Consider the following 21854-nt stretch of genomic DNA (forward strand, 5'->3'; position numbering starts at 1 on the left):
ACAAAAGAACTCAGGGAAATATTTTTTAAATGCTCTTATTTACCTGAGAGTTAAATGGACCAAAAAAATAAAAAATGGCTTTATTGAACACAGAAGAGGTTGTAATGCTGTCCGTGGTGCTGAATACTCCATTGTCCCAGATGTGCCAAGGGGGCTCCGGAGGCTGGTTAGGGAACAACTCGTCATGTGAGGGTGTTGAAGGAAAGGGGCTGGGGAGGGAGCATTACTCCCAACGCTACCAAGCAACTCTGAATGCCCAGGATAAAACATTCAGGTGAAAAATAAAACAAAAAATAAAGTGGAGAAGTCGAGGTCTGGAGGGTTGAATCTTCCCTTTCATATGGAGATTTTTGGTCAGAGCCAATCAGGTCGGAGATTTCTGCTGCTTTGCTCCTGAAAAGAAAAGTGGGGGAAGGGAGAGAGAAGATGGCCACACTCTCCCCTTGAGCCACATGATCCATTTCCCATGTGACACATTCCAGAGCCTTGGAAAGGAGAAGGGAGGGGCACCAGGAGAGTGGGGCTGGGGGCGGGAAGATGGTTTAACAGTCAACCCTGCACAGCGTCATCTTGTCTCCTACCAGGAAGCGGGCTGTGAGCCAAGGGAGAGGCAGAGGACAGATATGAATGTGTTCCCAAGCTTTCCTGGTGGTCTGTGGCATTCTCCAAACTCCTATGCAAGGGCTATTCCTGACCAAGAAGACCCAAGGAGACTGGCTCTGAAATCAAGTCCGGATGGAGGTATGTGCTACAATTCCTGCGGTATTGTGGCTGAAATTTGGCTTAGAGAACATAATACCTTCTTTTTTTTCCAGGCAATTTGGAGATTTTGTCTTGGTGTATTGGCTGATTGATCAGGGGCTTTAGTTTTGTTATACGTTCCAAAAAGATGCCTAGGTAGTTCTGCAAAATGAATAATTCTCCAGAGTAAGTGCCTGTTGAAGAAAAATTATATGGAAATTCTGTATAGTGATAATTAATAAAACAAAGCAGTCATTGATGAAAATGATTTTTTTCTTTGACTCCTGGAAAGAGGAAAAAAAATATTACTGGAACCAACTAGATTTCATTGTCACTGCTAAAACCCTGTTTTATCCCTTTGCAGCCGCTTGTTCTGTGCTCATGTTCCCAGAGGTTACTGGCAGTGGCTTGGGGAGCCTGAGTGGGCAGGCGTGCTGTTTCTTTGTGCTGTGCAATCCTCTCCCTTCTGATGGTCCTGATACGAGCAGTGCTTGCGACTGTTTCCAGCTCTGGTTCAGGACAGTAGACTGCCACTGCATTTCAAACCTTACAGAATAGCTACCAAGAGGGCCCCCAGGAAGTTCTCAAAGGAATCTTCTAAAGTTACAGGCTAAAATGATCTGCCATGCACTCAAATCTTGGTATCTTTGACCATTTCTACCCAGCATAGAGAAGGAAGCTAGAAAATTTAAATTTTATTTTGTCTTTCTTTTACAAATACTTATAAAGTACTTGCTATATGTAAGGTGTCGGTCTAAGCACAAATAATCAGTCACTTAATCCTTATAATAACCCTCTGAAGGAGGTATTATTAGTACCCACATTTTGGTGATGAAGAAAATAAGGCACAGAGAGGTTAGGGAACTCTCTCATGGTCACACAGCTAGTAAATGGTAGGAACAGGATTTGGACACAAGAAACTTGACCCCGGGGTTCATGACCTTAACCACCGAACCATGCTGCTTCTCTGCTTGTGTTATTTCAAATGATGTCAACAGTTGATTTGGTTATAAATTTTGTTCAGCTCATGCTACTAGAAGATTGAATCAGCTTGCCTGGCTAAAACAGATCCCCAGTGAAATCTATATTTAATCTTGAATTACCCCAATAGTCACATTGTGTACCCCCAAATAACCCAATAAGTAATTGTCTGTTCCCTTCCCCTTGTGCTGTATAGCTATCTGGTAGTAAAACACTGTGTTACTATGGTGACCAAATGATGTCTGAAGGAAAAAAAGAAATCTAGAATTACATCATGGTTGATTTAAAAAAAAAATCAAACCTAGAAACATTCTTCCATCCTTAGAACCTAGTAATAAGAACAGCCTAAGCATGTTCTCTTTAAAAGCACTTGGCTGGTTTTCAAAATAACAAATAGATTTAAAACTTCTAAAATTATGAACATAAACTGTGATATCAAACTGACTAGATATATTGCTTTAAAATAATACTATACTTTAAAACAAGGGAATAGATCTCTCTGTAAATTATTTTAGGTTTTTAAAGGGAAAAATGGAAGTTTGGTTTTTTTTTAACTTACGGAAATTTCTGAGATATAAAGGATTTTCTTCCTTTGGTCTGTGTAGTTTCCCCCCGGTCCTTGACAATAATAAATGACTGATCTTATTCTTATATGCTGTGGGAAAACTAAGAGAATCTACAAGGTCAAAGATACAAAGAAGAAGATATGGGATGTGAGTCCAAAAATTGTGAAATTCTTTACTAAGTGAGGTGCTTCCCTTTAGAGTTTCGTTGAAGAACACTTCGAAGAGTAATTGTGTCCCCCATAGTGTGGAACTTTAGTCCTTTAGATTAAGCCTTTCATCCCTGCTGAAACCTACGTTTCCCTGGGACCAGTAATGTGCACACTAATCCAGTCATTTGAAGGGCGCTTCTTGTGCCCTTCCGCCTTTGGATGGCTAGTGCTTGGCAGGCCTGGTTTGTGGCAAGCTCTCAATGTATATTTGCTGATGAAGAATGGGAAGACTCAAGACCGACAGCCTTCTTGTGGAGGCAGTTTGGGGGCCCATGCCTGTGGTGTCTGCATGTGTTTATAGGGAGGACAGTGAGATCAATGGGAAGTAGGAGAAAACTTGGCAACAGTCACAGTCATGCCTGAAGTTTCTGTATGTTAGTCAGACTGACCCTGGAACTGTGGCAACTAGTGTTCAAGATGGAGCCATAAATTCTTTCTTGGGGGTTACCAACCCCCCTGGCATTTTATTTATATTTAGAATGAAGTTCTTGTAATATTTTATTTTAAATGTATTGGGATGACATTGGTTAATAAGATTATATAGGTTTCAAGTGTTCATTTCTGTGATACATGACCTGTATATTGCATTGTAGGCCCACCACCCAAAGTCAAATCATCTTCTGTCACCATATATTTGGCCCCTTTACCATTTACTATCCCCCACTCCCCTTCCCTCTGGTAACCACTATACTGTTGTCTGTGTCTGTGTCTTCTATTTTTATTTACATCTAGATGGAGGCACCATTTCCAAACATTGAAATAGTTCACTTTGGGCTGAGAGTTAATGTCTTGAGAAGGGCAGTTCCTTCCCCGGGGAGTCCTGTCCTAATCCTCTGTGGCTCCCAGTGCCCAGAACACTGCCCCAAGAGCTCACAGAACTACAGGATTCCTCCCAGGAGAAGCCTGGGATCCTCAGTGTCACAGTGGGCTGGAGCCAGACTGCCTTTCCCAAACTGTGGCAGTTAGGACCTGAGTCCAAAAGATTGTCTCTGAGCATTCAAAAGGTTGTTTAGGATTTTAATTCAAGTTAACAGACTAGTTAGGGTTAAAATAGCCACCCCTCTTGGTAATGTACAGAAATATAACCTATTATTTTTTCATCTAAATTCACTAAGGAGGGCAAGAGTGGGGTTTGTGAATAAGGTATGTGCCCCTGAACCCTCTTCATTCATCCGCCTCCCCTCCAGCGTTTACCTGCCGAGTGAGCTGCGCAAAAGAAACAGCCCTGCTGGAAGCAAGTACGGCACCCCCACCGCACTCACGCAGGACCTCAGATAAGCAGGAGGGCTAGTGCACACCAGAGGCTTCCGCTGGAAGCCCGGCTGGGCTTCATACTCATCCCTCTTGAATCGAATCTGAAAGGGGGCTGTCTTTTCAACCAGGAGAGAGAGAGAAAGTGCAGAGGCTTCCCCTTGAGGGGGGGCTTTGCCAAGTACGCTTTCAGCTTGGAGTCTAGGAATGAAAGAGGAAATAAGAGGGTGAAGGATATGAGAAAGTGATGCCTCTGTCCTGCCTTTTGGTCACAGTCACCTGCCCACCACTGGTAAACCCTGCCCCATGAGTTATGCCCTGCCAGCCGGATTATCCAGTCTTTTCCTGAGGTAGATACATAGGGAGGAGGAAGGACCAGAGTGGTTCCGGATTGTCCTCTATGAACCAAAGCAAACATGGGATATGGATGAGAAGTAGACTCTCCAAGAGGATGGTTTTAAAAGCAAAAGGGGAATTACTGTTATGAATATCTATTCCTGCCCGGCCGGGCGTGGCTCAGCAGTTGAGCATCGATCTACGATCCAGGTGATCGGGGTTCGATTCCCAGTCAGGGCACATGCCCGGATTGCGGGCTCCATCCCCAGTCGGGGGCGTGCAGGAGGCAGCTGATCAATGACTCTCTCATCATTGATGTTTCTATCTCCCTCTCCTTTTCTCTCTCTAAAATCAACAAAGATATATTTTTAAATATATATATATATCTATTTCTGTTTGTAGAGTCACTTTCCCTTGGCTAGACTTTTAAAGCATTCATCTCTGGAGCCTTTCGTTCAGCAGACCTTCCTAGGCACTGGGTGTCTCTTGTTTCTTCCTGATGGAAACTATGATGTGCATTCTTAGCCCCAATTTCTGGTCAGGAAGCTGAAGCTCTGAGAGATGAACTCATCTGCTCTAAGTGACACACAGCAAAGGGCCAGGACCTGAATGCAGGTTGTGCTAATTGTGTGCTCTTTCCCCTATAACACAAGTGAAGTTCTTTCTTCTACATTCTTTTAAAAAATATATGTTTTTGGATGTTAGATTAACACAAATACAGTTCTGGAAAAATTGGAAAAAATTGAGAAGTATAAAAGTATAACGAAAATAAAAATCAGTCATGAATCTCACCACCTAGAAACAACCACTATTAAAAACTTTTGGTGTATTTCTTCTCAGTTTTTTCCAACACATATAATGATAACAGAAGTAAATGTTTTCTTAGCACTTGCTTTGTTCCAGATGTGGTTCTTAGCTCCTTTCTCGTGTCGTTTCTTTTATTCTCACAACAGATCAATAAGGTGGGTACTGGTATTATCTTAATTTTACTGGTGAAGATGCTCAATGAGTACAAAGATGTAAAGTCACTTGCCAAGGCTACATAGGTAGTAAGTGATGTGAAGCCCAGGCAGGCTGGCTCTAGGGCAGGGCTTCTCAAAACTCAACACTTTTGGCGTTTGGACTACATAATTCTTTGTTGGAGATGGGGGTGTTCTCTTTATTATCTATTGTTTAGCAGCATCCCTGACCTCTGCCTAGCAGATGTTAGTAACACCTTCCTCCCCCAGTTGTGATGACCAAGAATGTGTCCAGACATTGCCCAATATCCTCCAGGAGGCACAATTACCTGTGAACCACTGCTCTAGAGCCAGTGCTCTCAAACAGTACAGTGTACAGCCTTTTTATATTTAAAATGTGCATGGAGTTATTTTCTCTACATCTAAAGGAAATACACCTTCAGATTTGGGTGCAGGCTATGAAACCTTCCTTGACTGTCAGTGGCTTTATAGATCATAGATAGGAGATTAGTTACATACAGAAAAATGCTCATTAGTAGACTCTTATAACAGGCTTACAGAATCAAACCATTGCCCATGATGAGGAGAATACCATGTTTCTCTTTTTTTTTTTTCCTGGTTCTCTGTGCCAGGCACCCTTCAGCCTTCAAGGATTCAGATTTTAGGTGTACACCTGGAGTATAGCAGGGTGGTGCTTATCAACCAGAGTATCAACATAGGTAGCTGTGTCCCAGACAAAAGATGCCTGTTGCACATAATTGCTTGCTAATAAGTAAAGTACAAAAGTTTACCAGTAATTTATTTTAAAAAATTAATTATAAAATTAAGGATGTCTACATAATTATTTCCTTTTCAACGTGATTTCTTAGGTTGAAGATTAAGTGTTGGAGTTATAGGTTGAGCTTCTAGAGTTGCAGATAAATCTGGACGTATCTGTGGGGGTGTGTCACACATATGAACATATTTGTCATACCTGTCTCTGAAGAAGAAAGGTTGAAAATTGTTGGTGTAGGTGATTAGGGGATAGACAGAGGATGAAAGCAAGCATTGAGAAATGACAGCAGTAGACTTAACCTATAAAATGTCTAAAAGTAGATGGCACTAAAATATACATTAACTGAAACTTATGCAAATATACATTCAACCATATTTTCCGTGATATACATATATATGCATAATTTGTCCATGGAAAATATACGTTAATGCAAATTTAAATCTAACTTTTGCGCCATGGACTTGAAGGTTGCTTTCTTGGAAAACCCTGATTGCAGACAGTGGTGCAGATCAAAATTTGCCCAGAGTATTGATGGGAATTTGATGTGAGGCAAATGTAAATGTTTCTGAAAAATAAGAGTTCTTAGTAACTCTCTGGTCAATGCTTACAGTTGGTTCTTAACAAATCTTTCACTTTGTTTTCCAATAGCTGTAAATCACATTTCTTGGTGCAGCTCTTTGCTTTGAGTGTAATGAGTCCGGTCTTTGCCTCCCCCACTTCTTTGCTATTTAAGTCCCACTGCTAGAGATGTGATACTGAAACCGGAGCTTGGAAATGAAACTGAACATTTACCTTCAAAACAACTGCTTGCCTCTACTTTAACTCAGTGAGCACGCAGCAGGTATTCAAAAAATGTTTGTTGTAGTGGGGGGGAGGTTCTAGTCAGTGTTTCTCCCCTCTAAAAATTCAGGTGTTAGATAGAATGGAAAGTAAACACAGGTGGCAAGGCTGACCAGACCACTTCCTGCAAAGAATCTGCAATAAGAGATTGTTGGCACAACCAGGATAATTATTGAGGAGGGCTTTGCTGGCCCCTGGTTAAAACTTGGCCCCTAGGTCTCTTTTGGAGACCCACCCTACTCTTCTTGGATGTCAAAGGCTCACAATGCTGGGCCCCAGCAGTCCCAAACAACTTTCCTCTCTTTCTATCAATATGCACTCTCAGTATTAAGCTCTCTGCTAGGTGAAGGCAGTGGGTTACAAGGCAAATGAATGTGTGTTGCTCATCACAATGTCTACCTATTAGTTTTAAGAGTTAAAATGACCTTAGAAACCATCCAGACCAACTCATTCATATGTAGACATGGAAACAGAGATTTGAAGGGATTGATTTACTTATGGTCCTTACACTGAAAAAGAAAGAGAGAGAGAAAGAAAGATAGACAGATTTGGGTCTCTCAACTTGCTGTTCAGTGCTTATAATTGGAATCAAAACCCAGGTTTCTTGGCCCTCAGTCCAACATTTAAGGTAGAAAAGCACTCCACTCTTTAAGTCGTTCAGGATTTCTAATATTCTCATGCTGGTGGGGTAGTAGAAAGTGATAGCGTGGCTTCACACTCAATTATATAAGAAATGCTATATCGAATTAGTTTCTATGGCCACTATAACAAGTTATCCCAGATTTAGTGGCTTAAGAGAACAGTCACCTATTGTGTCACAGTTCTGCAGGTCCCAAGTCTGGGCTAGTTTCTCTGCTTGGTCTCACAGGCTGAAATCGAAGGGTTGGCAGAATGCAGCACCTCGTGGCTGTAGGACTAAGGGCATAACTTCTAGAGGCCTCTCCCTGGTTCTTGCATGTGGGCCCCTGCATCTCAGAGCCAGAAAAACCTGTCCATTCCTTCTCATGCTTGGACTCTGACTTCTGCTACATCTGTCTGCTACCAACCAGGGGAAGGGGTTTATTAGTTTGGGCTCACCTGGGTAATCCAAGATAATCTTCCCATTTTAAGTTCCATAACCTTAATTATATATGCAGTGTCCCTTTTGCTACATAACATATTAACAGGTCCTAGGGATTAGGGTGTGGACATCTTTCGAGAGCCATTCTGCCTACTTCACACATTATTTCCTTTAAGTAATGTCCAGGCTCCATGTGGTCAATAATATTGTAAGAACTGTGTATGGTGCCTGGCCAGACATGGCTCAGTGGTTGAGCATCGACCTAGGATCCAGGCGATCGGGGTTCGATTCCCGGTCAGGGCACATGCCCAGGTTGCGGGCTCGATCAATGACTCTCTCATCGTTGATGTTTCTATCTCTCTCCCTCCCTCTCCTTTCCTCTCTCTGAAATCAATAAAGATATATTTTTAAAAAAAAAACAAAAAAAACCAAAAAACTGTGTATGGTGCCAGATGTGGGTACTAGACTTATCAGGAGGATCACTTCATAAGGTATATAAATGTCTATGTTTTATGTTGTGCGCATAAAACTAATATAATATTGTATTTCAACTATAATTGAAAAATAAATTAAAAAAAGAGAAGACAAGCTGTTAAAAAAAAAAAAAAAGAAAAAAGAAAAAAAAAGGCAAGTCTTCATCCTACCAGGCTAATGGGAAAGTCATGACAAACACTGGTGCTCTTCCTGGTCCTGGTCCTGGGTTCTTATACAAAGCAAAATATGCGTGATGGTTCCTCTAGCCTTGGATCCCCTCTGATTATAGCAGAAATGTAATTACGGTCTGATCTGGTGTGGCTCCTTGCAGGCTGGTGGATTTGCTGCTTTGGGACCACACCTGGGGCTGTGCGTTCTCCCTAGCTGGGGAACTCTGTGCCTTGGACCGTTTCCCTAGCCGCCCTCCTGCGTTACCACCTGTCACTTACCTGGAGCACAGTGAGGAAGTGAGGCAGAGGTCCCAGAACTACCTTAAAAAATAGCATTATTGATTATTAATTATATACCATAGAAATACAGGGCACCATGTATGGAATATTGCATTGGAATACTTATGCTAAAAAATAATTCGTTATTTCTCTGAAATTCACATTTAACTGAGCATCCTATATTTCATCTGGTGGACCTCTCTGGGTAGCACATGGTGAGAACATGTCTTACCCTCTCTGGCTTTGCTGTTCCCCTACCACAGTCATGCTGGTGCCTAGCTGGGCCTGATGTAGTTCTATAAAGCACTTAGCTCAGTGCCTGCACCAGAGCCACAGCTCAGGGACAAAAAGTAAGACAGCCACTCAGGAAGCTTCCAAAGAGCCTGTGTGGCCTCTTTATCCATTTAGCATAAATTCAGGAATGTGTGTAAGTTCAGGGCTTCCAGATAGGTTGCCCAGTAAACCCTGCACTCCTGGAGGTGGTGGGCTGGTGAATGTTTAACTGCCTCTGCAGGAAGAATAGCCCGATTTGCAGTGTTTGCCCATTTCTGTGGTGTGACTATTCCTACTGTGGCTGATTCGTGATACCAATGTGATGGCATTGAACTTGGGGCTGGGAAGAAATGTGCACAACTGGCTCTGGGGAGCCTGTGCAAGCCAGCCCGAGCCCACCACTGCTCCAGGCAGTTCTCAGTCTCATATATAGGCAGATCAAGCCTACATAACAATGAAACATTTAAGAGAAGATGTCTTACCACTACGGTATTTTCTATAGTAAAACTATTACAATAAACACCAATTTCCTCTTCTAGTAATAGCAATTGATAAAAACTTTTTCCTCACTTCAATTCAGACTGATATATAGAGTTCTACTTTCATTCTGCGTTTAAAAGGCAACAGTTAATCATCTTTCATAAAGAAGTTCTAAAACTCCTATTTTTATTCTGAAGAAAGGCTCTATTTCCAGACCAATGTATCAACTGCACTTTTGATGCTGAGCCTCCGTCCAGTATATGGGGGCAGTGATTTCCCCCCAAATGTTCACTATTTCACATTTTCCTGAGCTAGCATGTTGAACAGATGTATCTGTGGGTAGTCAAGAGGCTGTGGGGGGAATAACTTTATATTCCTGTGTCTGATTGAGGAGTCAGGAAAGACCTATCCATGTATAGCTGATTCGACCTGAATTCAGATCCAGCCCTTTGTGGCCTCCCGGGGCATGAAGCCCCGGGGGTGGTTAAGAGTACGGGCTTTGGAGTGAGGCAGTCCTAGGGTGACCACTTTCCAACTGTATGTCCTTTGGGAACAACTTCAGGTTTTTTTCACTTGTAAAACAGGGCTAATAGTATTACCTACCTCCAAGGGCTACACATATAAAATATCTGATACATAGTAAGCACAAAATAAGTATCAACTCTTGGTAGTAGTGATGTATAACTACTGTCATCATTGTAATTCATCTTACTGCTCATTAGTAAAAACTTATGTATCTGTTTAGGTCTAGCAGATACTTTCCATTCTATAGAAAATGTTTCCCCCCTCAATCAAATCATTCAAAAATTCAATATTATACAAATTCTAGTTTGACATTAAATTTTTGAACAAATCTCAGAAATAAAAATGGTCTTCCTACATTGTGAGAATGTCTGTGAATCCTTATAATTTCAGGAGGGGAAAAAAAGAACAACTCATTAGGATTTTTTTAGTCTTAAGAAACCTAAGCAGCAGTTGATAAGTTTAGCCAGGAATAGCCCCTGGTAGAACTGCAGAGCGAACAAAGTTTGTCATCTCTGCCCCTCTGTTTCTCATTGTGGTCCTCTCATTCATCTATAGTCATCCATCTCCATCCATCCATCCACCCATCAATCAAAGTATGATTTCAGAAAGTTAAAATCATGACTCGTCTAAATACAGAATGAACACGTCAAAGATTTATTAACTTATTACCAAAGGAACCAATAGGCTGACTCCAAAAGCATTTGAAGAAATGGGTATTTATAGGGCTTTGTGTTTTTTGGATTTTTTTTTTAAAAGAATGTCAGGATAAGATTGCTAAGTAGTCACAAAACTGATTAATGTCCTACAGGGCAATAAATCCATAACCTTTAGGATTATTTTCCCTGCTAGGCAGAAATCTGCATGTTCACATGTAACTTCACAGTAGCCATATAGTAAGTAGCAAAGTCAAGCACGGATATGTTCTCCCAGAGAAGTAGTCCTTGGAGAAGCCCATCTAACAGTGTCCTGGCATGACTTTAAAAAGATCTGCTATTCTCTTGTTTACTTGCTTTGAAGCATTGTATCATTTTCATTAACACATCTATCCATTTATTTGTTCAATAAACCTATATGCGCCAGGGATATACAGATAAAAACACAGTCTTTGTCCTCAAGGAATTTATAACCTAACGGGGAGACAAACATTCAAAATAAAAATTACAATATAAAGTAATAGGCATATTCCCCTCCCAGACTCCCCAGGATCCCATCATTACAGAGGTCCACCCAAACTGCAGTTCTATACAATGTCAACCTAGCTGCCATTTCCCCACTTATCTCTTAAAATACATAGTAGAGCCTGATGAGTGATTCCTCTCTTAGATAACATATAAAGATATTTTTTAATGGATTTTTTAAAATTTTTTCATTGATTTTTAGAGAAAGAGGAAGGGAGTGAGAGAAACATCAATCACCTGCCTCCCACACGCACGCCCTGACTGGGACTCAAACTGGTGAACTTTTAGTGCGTGGGACAATGCTCAACCAGCTGAGCCCCACTGGCCAGGGCTATAGAGATATATTTAAACCCAGCGGAGTGTGCCACATGGCAGTCTTAGGACTGGTCGGGAAGAGAGAGGTTGAGGAGGAAAGGGGTGAAGAAGTCTTTCCTGTCACTCCTAAAATTATTGCATACAGATGACTTGGACATAATGACGAATTAAGCAGTCCTTGTATTTCCAAAACACTCCCTTGAAAATGTATTTATTTCAGAATTAATGGAGCAGGGGAAACCTTTCTGAAATTTGGTTTTGGGACCCTAGAATTTAGTTATAACATGGCAGACTCTTTTTCCCAGGGGTGGTGGTGCAGGAGCCTAACTGAGGACACCTCAACCATCTTCTCTCCCCCTCAAATGAGAGTTCTGTTTCATGTAGCAGTTGACCTGGGTGACTTCAGTTTCACTGGCCTTGCTCTTATGTTTTCCCCTATCTCCATGGTCACCAGTGTGTCAGCTCCCCGAGAATACACAATGATTTTCTCTCTCTGCTTGTAATTCTCTCCTCGCAGAGCCACCTAGAGTAGGAGTCATGTATTTCAGTTCTCTGTCCTTAGGGATTCGACTAAGTAAATATTTAATAAGCAATTATTAATGTAGAGAACTTCAGTGGAGGCTGTGAGGCATGGAGAAAGAATAACACCCTCCTTTCAGGAGCCACAGTTTAGCGGGGAGACAGAAACATGGACGTAATTCTAAAGCAGTGCTTCTTAATCCTGGCTGCGTGTCAGGATCACCTGGGGAACTTCGAAACATCCCGATGCCCAGGCAGCGCTCCAGAGCAATTAGATTAGAGTCCCTGGGGTAGGACCCAGGCGTCAATATTTTTTTAAAGCTCCCTGGGAAAGTCCAATGTGTTGCTAAGTTAAAGAACCATGGGTCTAAAGCAAAAGAAATGGAAATGCTGTAGTAAACGACTAACAACGTGCTGTGTGGACAAGGGTACCTCAGCCATTCTGGATATGCTAATACTCCTATCCACGGTCTCACCACATTTCAGCCCACAAATGTGGAAAATAGAGCCTCTCATTGTAACCATGGGGGAAAATGTAGGTCAGTTTGCTTGTAGGGCATTTAGAAACTATACACTCTGGGAGGTACGGTCTGCAGGAATCTATGTCTCTAAGGGAAAAAGGGCCCCAAAAAGATCAACCCAGAAAGATGACCCCCAAATTCATTCCACACGCTCACTCTCTCCCTTGGAAATTTTTTGTTTTTTGTTTTTTTTACTCTTTTGTCTTCCCGAAGAAGTCCTAGTCATTCTCAAAGCCCCCACTTCAAACCTCACGTCCTTTGTGAAGCTGTTCCTTTCCTTCCTCCTATCCCAAGCAAAATTGGGGCCCTATTTTTCTCTGGCACTTAGCTCCTAGTCTGCTTTTAGCAGTTAATTATAATTATTATAGAATTCAGTTATAATATGGCCGACAGTTTATTTATACATGACTCTTTTGTGGGTCTCACTCATCTTTCCTTAGCATCCAGCACAGTTTCTTGTGTTTGTTTTGGCTGAATGGATGCACATTGCCCTCAGCTGTAGCAATTTTAGGTCGAGTCAGAAAGGCATGCCATCATCGGGGGTGACCTAGACTCAGGAATTCCCCAGGTTCCCTTGTCCCACTTCTGAGCATCCAGGTGGTAGGGCTGCAAAATTCGGCAGACATACTTAAAGTAGCTGGAGGAAATATGAAAGAAGGCCTGGCAGAACTGGAATTGTTAGGGGTGAGCTAGAGTTTCATCTCTCATAGCAGAGCTTTGCTTTGAGAGAAACAAAAGGGAGTCCACAGGTTTCTAAGTGAGTGTATTGACTGCGGAGAAGTGCCTATGCCACCGACTCCTGTTTTATTTAGGCCACAGGCATCCCCAGAACAGCTCTTTCTGTCTGAAAAAGTGCTTGTCTGTTTTATTTTTAAACTTGAAATATTTTTCAAAAATTGTTTTTCTTTCTTCCTTTTTGGCATCTTATAGGTCTTACATATATAAAGGTAAAAAGATTAGTTACATTTTATAAGTAGGAGGGCCATGCATTCTAGATTTTCCAGGACAGTGCTAATTTTAGATCTTATGTTCTGTTTTTAGACTGTGTATCCTGATTTTTTTATATGGAAAGAATGGTTGCTATTCTTACAACTGACTATCAACTGCCCAGCCGTGCTTAAAGGCCTTTTAGTAGTCAAAATGTCTAACTATGTAACATTTCTCTATGAGAAATTAAGTAGGGCTGCCTCATGGACAAAAATTTAAAAAGCCTGCAGGTAGCATGGAACAGGCACTTAGCACACTGCCTGAGCTTCACACTTTCGTTGAATGTGGTTTCTTGGTGAGGACAATATATATGAATGAACACTTCTCTCCCCCACCACAAATTAGTGCAAAAATCCTTTGAGGAAAAATGGTCATTAAGGACTGTTTTTAATCCCACCTCTAGAATCTGAGAAACGTTTCTTTGCGAGGTGTAGTCACAGGGGCCCACCAGGAGGGGCACTGGGCCAGTCGCTGGAGCCTGCTGCTGGAGCGCCTGCCCTCCCCTGTGCCTCAGGCCGATGGAGTTGCTCTGGTTGTTATGGATTCAGCTGCTATGCTTTCTCTTTCCATTTAATAGATCCAGACCAAATTAAACATGAATGATCCCACTGTCACCAACGTCACCTCAATTTTAATCCAATGGCCCACAATTACACAATCTTTTTTACCTATTAAAAAGTATAACTTTTTTCTCACTGAATAGTACAAAAAATAGTGCTAAACTTTATAATATTCTTTTATATCTAAGGATCATAAGCTTTTAAGAAGTTTCTGAGTAACAGTTATATTTGGTTGTTTTTAATCATCTGAATGCCGTAAGGTTTCTAGTAACCCAGTTATATTCTTTAGAAGACATCTTGTATGCTCTTCTTCAGTCTGTGTGTCATTTTATGAACCAGTAACCAGAGAATGGCATCCACAAATGTCATCGATAGGGGTGACAAGCTATTAGTACGTGAGCCGCTTCATCTTTTGGAAAAGCAGGCTATTTTCGGATGTCACTGAATTAGGAGCTACTTCTGGCTCTCACAGAAGTGTGATGATTGCTCCACAGGCTTCCTAATGCTTCTGTAATGGAAATTCTGCAACGAGGACAGGATCCTTCCCAGTAGCTGGCCAGTCTGTATCCATAGATCCCTCTTAGCTGTTTCCATAGCTGACATCGGAGTGTTTCCATCAGCCTGAGTTGTCCGCTCTTGCAGCCTCGTTACTTTAGTGTTACAACATTCAGGAACTTCTCAGTTGCCCAGAATTCCAGCAGCTCTTCAGTTGGGGGTGACACCCTTACTGTTTGCTCCCTGACCCCCCGTTATCTCCGATGAGTGAAGGGAACAAGGCTATGTTGAGGAGTGGGTGAGCTCTACCACATTTGACTAAGGACCCAGAGAGGGTGAGGCCAAGGAGAGCCTGCGCTGGGATCTGCTAAAACAGCTCCTAAAATGAAAGAGAAATGGGGCCAAAGGTGTTTTTTTTTCTGGGCAGCAGTCATGTTTTCCTGCCAATGTACGAGTCCTACTCATTGACAAACGACCACCAACCTAAGTGTCAAATAAGACTGTTAGCCTTAGGAATCAATCCCTGTAACACCATTTTAACAGAAGGCTTCATTCTTCTCTTCTTATCCAGCACTAAGAGAAAAAAAATGAATCTGGTTTTTGCTCACAGAATGGAGAACAGCAAGCTGCCCTTGGTGACCCCGACACTCCTGGTGCCCCTCCAAAACCACAGCCGCCCCGACCCAGCCACACCTCTGCCGAGCCACGGCCTGGCCGACTCGTATGAGGAGCGCGGCTGGGTGAGCAACAGAACAGACCTGCAGTACGGACTGAGGCCCGGGGAAGTGGCCACGGCCAGCGTTTTCTTCGGGACCCTGTGGTTGTTTTCGGTCTTCGGCAATTCCCTGGTGTGTCTGGTCATCCACCGGAGCAGGAGGGCTCAGTCCACCACCAACTACTTCGTGGTCTCCATGGCGTGTGCCGACCTGCTCATCAGCGTCGCCAGCTCGCCCTTCGTCCTGCTGCAGTTCGCCGCGGGAAGGTGGACGCTGGGCAGCGCCATGTGCAAGGTCGTGCGGTACTTCCAGTATCTCACCCCCGGCGTCCAGATCTATGTTCTTCTCTCCATCTGCATAGACCGGTTCTACACCATCGTCTACCCTCTGAGCTTCAAGGTGTCCAGAGAAAAGGCCAAGAAGATGATCGCAGCGTCGTGGATCTTCGACGCAGCCTTTGTGACCCCGGTGTTGTTCTTCTACGGCTCCACCTGGGACAATCACTGTAACTATTTCCTCCCGCCCTCTTGGCAGGGGACCGCCTATACTGTCATCCATTTCTTGGTCGGCTTTGTGATTCCATCCGTCCTCATCATCTTATTTTACCAGAAGGTCGTGAAGTATATTTGGAGAATAGGCACCGATGGCCGGACTGTGAGGAGGACAATGAACATTGTGCCAAGGACAAAAGTGAAAACCGTCAAGATGTTCCTCATTTTGAACCTATTGTTCTTGCTCTCCTGGCTGCCTTTTCACGTAGCTCAGCTGTGGCACCCCCACGAACGGGACTATAAGAAAAGCTCCCTTGTGTTCACAGCCATCACATGGATCTCCTTTAGTTCCTCGGCCTCTAAACCTACTCTGTATTCAATTTATAATGCCAGTTTCAGGAGAGGAATGAAAGAGACCTTCTGCATGTCCTCGATGAAGTGTTACCGAAGCAATGCCTATACCATCACAACCAGTTCGAGGATGGCCAAAAAAAACTACGTGGGCATTTCAGAAATCCCTCCCGTGGCCAAAACGATAACCAAAGACTCCATCTACGATTCATTTGACAGAGAAGCCAAGGAAAAAAAGCTTGCCTGGCCCATTAACTCAAATCCACCAAACACTTTTGTCTAAAATCTCAGAATTCTTTCGATTATTGTTATGCGCCAGAGATTAAAAAGCTTTAACTATAAAAACAGAAGCTATTTATGTATTTTTTTCCAATCAACTTTCTGAGGGAAATGTTTCCTTTTGTAAAGTGTGTTCCTTTATCGATTGTAGTGTTAATTTTAGCTACTTTTGGTTTTAGGGGAAGCATGCACCTTGAGGTCCTTTTACTATATCAGTGACACACAAAAAGAATGGGCTGCTACTTTTAATTTCCCATTAGGTTCATAAAGGGTAAACCATACGCGCAGTCTTTGATGAATGAATCAACCTAGTTTTATTGTTTCCTTTTTCTCTTTCCCACTGAAATGCTGTAACTGGGGGCTTCTGCTTTAAGTGGAATCCTCTCTGTCACACATTTCAGAGGCTTGTATTTCTTTTATTAAGGAACAATTAGGAAGTGTTAACAGTGTATGTTTTTACATTACCTTCTTCTAAGTAATCAATGTCCAGAAAGCACTCCATGTACAGTATTGGAAATATACTGGAACTGCTGGGCAGCCTTCTGTGATGGAATTTAATCAGGATTCTTAGGGGGAAAAAGCTTATAGAGTTGCCTAATCTCTCTGTCTCTCATTCATTTCCATTTTCCCTTCATTTAAGCAGCTGGTGATGCCTTAAAAAATGTGAAGTCAATGGGATGTTTCTCTCACACCTCTGTCCTATCCAGGCTGTGTCTAGGACACTTACTTTCCTTCTTTGAATTAAATTCAAGCACATGGGCAGGTGCCCTTGCTAGGCAACCCCATAAAATGCCAAAGGGAAAAATGACAGATGGCACTTCTCTGTGCTCTGCCCTTTGGCTGCCCAGCCCTAACTCTGTCCACTAGGGTAGCAAGGCCGAGGAGCACCTTCTTTCTCCTAGAGACCCAGATATGAAACCATTTCTCCAGCCAGCGCCCCCTCCCCTCATCTCTCGCCAGGACACACCCTCGTACCCTCCCAGACTCAACACTTCTTTGCCTGTGATAACTTGGGATTTTCTTCTCTGGTTGCCAGCTCTCCATTATTTCAAATCTAGGACCAGCACAATTTTAAAGTGTTCTTATTAAAACAATAAAGGGCTTACAGACAAGACTAGCATGCATATTCACATCATTACCGAGGGCTGCAAATGATAATTCCAGTTTTTCAGTGATTTACCCACATTACCTCATTGGATCCTCTCAAGAATTCTGTGATGTACTTACCATCTCTGTCTTAACACTGAGGATACTGGAACTCAAAGTTATGTGACGTGTCCAAGTTGGAGCATGACAGAGCTGGTGTTCACACTCGGGTCCTCTAACTGCAGGTCTGTTGCTCTTTCCTTGACACTGCAGAAGTGCCTCTAGAGAACTCCTGAGTGGCCAAACCCATCCAGGCCTCCACAGGCTCCCTGGTGCTGCTTTGGTGGAAGTCTAAGGTCTAAGAACCTGGCCATTCTTTTTTTTTTTCCTTTTTTTTTTCCTTCAAATTTTTCTTTATTGTTGGAAGTATTACAGATGTCCCTTTTTTCCCCATTGACCCCTTCCACCCCGCACCCAGGCCCCCGCCCCAGGCCTTCACCCTGTGTCCATGGGTTATGCGTATATGCACATAAGTTCTTTGGTTAATCTCCTCCCACCCACCCACCCACCCAGACCCTGCTTTCCCTCTGAGATTCCTCAGTCTGTTCCATGCTTCTGTCACTGGATCTATTTTGTTCATCAGTTTATTAAGTTCTTTAGATTCCACATATAAGTGAGATCATGTGATATTTGTCTTTCTCTGCCTGGCTTATTTTGCTTAGCATAATATTCTCCAGAACCTGGCCATTCTTAAAAAGAAAGTCTGGATGAAATTTAATGAGCTGGCCCTCACCTGTTGTGGTCCTCGCCTGCCCCTTGGCCATGGATAGGTTCTTGGACTTGTGGTGTTGAATTTCTGAGATACAGAAAGGACCCTGTACATCCCACCTCACAGACACGGGGAAACAAGACAAGATTGGGTTTGATATTTGGGGCAAGGAACAACAATAAGGCAATTCATCTTCAAACATCTACAGAGCTGGTGCTTTTAAGTGGCAGTGATTCCTTCAATCAGCACATTCAAAAGACAGAAATAATAGCTCATATTTTTCTTCCTTTTCTTTCTCCTCATGTTCTTACTTATCCCATGAGCAAATGGCACTCTAAAGTGACAAAATGAGCCCAGTGTTTATCTCACTTGACCCCTGAATTTTATGGTTCAAACTTGGTAAAAGAATCGAAGTGATTTTTATTTTCTGCCCTTTTAAATTGAATATTATTTTTTAAAGTTAGATTGTAAAAAGTTAGACTTAATTCATTTTAAGTTATTTTTATGTATATTTTAGGTCTCAGTTGAAACTAAGAGACCAGAAGATTATTAAGCTCTAGCCTGTCTTTAATGTTCTATGAGTTTACCCCAGTTAGTGGAAATTCAGTGAGACCATCTCATAAAAACTCTTGTTATAGAGAGTACTAGTTTTTTTTAAATTCCCCCAAATAATGACATAGGGTTAGTCAAGTTACCACCTAGAGAGCCCCCAAACCTCACGACCCATGAAAATTCAGCTCTACTCTCTCAGCATGTTGATAACTCACTGTTTTCCTTTAGTTTAATATGGAGCATTCCTATTGTCTCACTCCATCCTGAAACTGGAGAAAATCAGATATAATGCCCACATTAATGAATATTTGCATAAGTCTCAGCAACACAAGAACATTCACCAGACCTCACATTGATCCAGCAAGAACTAGAATTAAGTCATGGGAGGCAGGCTTCTGGAGAGAAGGAGATTACTCCAGTCTCCTCACCGGTACCCGATGGTGTGCACCACGCCCCCTGATTCACGGAGCCTCCCAACGGGAGTCCAAGAAAGGAACAGCGGGGGGCAGGTAAGGTTCAGAGTGGGGGAAGTTCTCCTACCTGGCTCCAGGTTTCCGAAGACTGGGAGGGGGGGACAGGGATGCCTCCTCTGAGGTGGAATTTGAGCTTCTCCCTTCCAGTCTTCAGAGAAAGCATGAGTGTAACCAGCCTGCACGCCCTGCTCAGATGCGCTTCCCTGTGGACCTGTCAGGTTCACCCAGGACGCTGGAGCCGACCCCCTGGGCCAGAGTTCTTAGGAAGGACAATTTTACCACCCAGGCTTGGGAGCCGTCACTTGCCAGATAAGGTTGGCAGGTCTGCCTTTCCTGGTGGGCACAGTCCCTCCCTTTACCTCTCCAGCCTGGCTGCTACCTGCTGAGTTCCCTGTTTCAGAGCAACGTCACCAAGACCTGCTGGAGTTACTTGACCACAGTCAGCTTTGAGGTTCCACCCCTCCGTCAGAACCACATGGAAAAGCAGCAAAGAATTAGAGATTTTTAGAATAGAAGGCATGTTGGCAGACCCTGGCACAAGCCCCTCGTTGTTTAGAAGAGGAAATTAGGACCAAGAGAGGTCAAATTAGGGGTAAAGTGCCTTCTACTACCAGCCCAATGCCCTCTTCACCATTCTGCTTGCCGTGGCCTGATTCATGTACTGGAGGGAAAATCCTCGCTGTGTGGAAGAATAGGAGGAGTATAAACAATTCCCCACCCTTCCGTTCACCTGCTAATTCACCTGGAGCAGAGGCCACTTGACGGTGCTGCGGTTAGTGGACATGCGAACGGACTTTGTCGAACTGTTGTGCAGAATGACCGCTGGATGGCACTGTGGCCCGTAGGCAGGGCCCGCCACCTCCTCAGAGGCCCGTCCCCGGCGATTCCAGCGAAGTCTTGTCTCCTAGCAACAAGCCAGGGAAAACTGAGCACCCGCAGCAGCTGGACATCAACGAAGCAATCAGTGTGTTCAAAACACAAAGCCTCTAAACATCGGAGGAAATTCCAAAATAATTAATACCTTTTACAGACTCGTGAAGTCACTAGTCAAAATATTATTTTAAACTCATTTTACAAGTGGTATCATTTAAAAAACAAAAACATCAGACCACCAAACTGGTGGTAGTTTCACGGACGCTTAAAGGGCCTCTCTCTCTTTTCTGCTCTTTTTTATCATTTGATTATGAGAATGCATGCTCCTTTTTATAGCAATGTAATCTAGGCTTTCCCTAAAAATTAATGCTCCTATGCTCCTGGTAAGTAGGCACTTAAATTTATTTTAGGCCCATTGCATTTCTTCAGGCCCTCTTTAACCTTTTGAGCCCCTACAATTTGGGCCACTCTAAACTTTTTGCTCAGCTGAGCACTTCTGTTCAAAAGCTCTATATTCTTTCTCAAAAAGGAGCCTCTTTAAAAATGTGTTGCTTCAAAAACTATCAGCCCTATACAGTTAGGGTTCACCTATCATTTGTAGAAAGTATGATTTTAGTTCTGCAGGAATATGACCCCCACACGCGCCGGGCTCTGCAGTGACGAGCCATGTGTGTCTGGTTTCAGGATCACGATGCAGGTCTGGAAGTTTGAAAACAATCTGGTTTTCAGCAGGCAGTCAATAAGGCAGTTCCAGCTGTTTGCCCATAACGGCTGGGTAGAGATCAAAACTCCTTTAGGGGATTTCGAATGGATCTTCTCTATTCTGCTTGCCTTCTCTATCAGCAAAAGAACGACCTCTTTGAGAAGACTGTGTGTGTTCTGTTAGACAAGGCCATCGCACAGATACCGAGACAGCATAAAAGTAGATGTGGACAGCGCCGGCAGAGGCTGGGCGGCACAGCGCTGAAGAGTGGGCTTATACTCTGGGCCGCAGTCGATTCATTTAAACTTCTGGGCTGTCTGATGGACCCTTTTAGTAAAAATTGGGCACAAAGCTCCAATGATATATCCAGCCAGCAAAGTTTTTCTTTGTCCCAAATAGTATGATGGTTGCTTTCAAACCCCAGCTTCTTCATTTTTATAATGGGGGGAAGAACAGTGCCCACCTGTATGAGGGTTCTCCAGCAAAGCAGAACCAATGGGACATAGTTAGATGGCAGAAAGATGATAATACTTTCAGAAACTGGCTCATGCAATGGAGGGAGTTGGTTAGCTTAAAATCTATGGGGCAGGCCAGCAGTTTCTTCTTCTCTGGGTAACATCATTTTTGCTCTTATATTATCAAAACTAATCTCTTTAATACTTAAAGTCAATTGATTGTAGATGTTAACCACATCTATAAAATATCTTAATAGCAACACCTATATTAGTGTTTGATTAAATAACTAGGTACTGTAGCCTAGTTGACATGTAAGACTAGTTCCTATGACACCAGTTCATAGGATTGTTGCAGTCATTAAATGAGCCCAGATCCATATAAATCATTTAGAGCATTACCAAATACCTGGGAAACCCTCACTAAAGGTTATCTATTGTTATTTTAATATAGTGCTAACCCAACAAATGTGTCACTGTCTTCCATCTTTAGCTTTTTTTTTCTTTTTTTTTAGTTTTGCTAAGATTTTGCAGACTCAAGGTGGAAGGAACAATTGGGAGCAGGAACTTGAATGGAAGGGAGGTAGGTGGCAGAGCAACTTCTATTCACCATTC

The 21854-nt window shown here is 42.8% G+C and overlaps 2 protein-coding genes across 4 annotated transcripts in view; both read left to right on the forward strand.

Moving 5' to 3' along the window:
• GPR19 (G protein-coupled receptor 19) overlaps nt 1-16392 on the forward strand; it is a 28275-nt gene extending 11883 nt beyond the window's left edge. Inside the window, exons 3-4 of one of the 2 annotated variants that reach the window (XM_081131057.1) lie at nt 585-741; nt 15066-16392. In XM_081131057.1, coding sequence (XP_080987183.1) covers nt 15082-16335 — 1254 coding nt within the window. In that variant the 5' untranslated portion in view covers nt 585-741; nt 15066-15081 and the 3' untranslated portion in view covers nt 16336-16392. Of the gene's footprint in view, nt 1-584; nt 742-15065 lie in introns of those variants that run through there. The other variant, XM_081131058.1, reaches the window with a different exon arrangement.
• The window catches only part of DUSP16 (dual specificity phosphatase 16), a 147272-nt gene continuing 125949 nt past the window's right edge, over nt 532-21854 (forward strand). For both annotated transcript variants that reach the window (XM_081131053.1, XM_081131054.1), the window contains exons 1-2: nt 532-741; nt 21755-21822. The gene's annotated coding sequence lies outside the window, so the exon portion shown is untranslated. The remainder of the gene's footprint in view (nt 742-21754; nt 21823-21854) is intronic.

The sequence above is a fragment of the Miniopterus schreibersii genome (assembly GCF_964146895.1).
Source record: "Miniopterus schreibersii genome assembly, chromosome: 2".
Classification (NCBI taxonomy): Eukaryota; Metazoa; Chordata; class Mammalia; order Chiroptera; family Miniopteridae; genus Miniopterus; species Miniopterus schreibersii.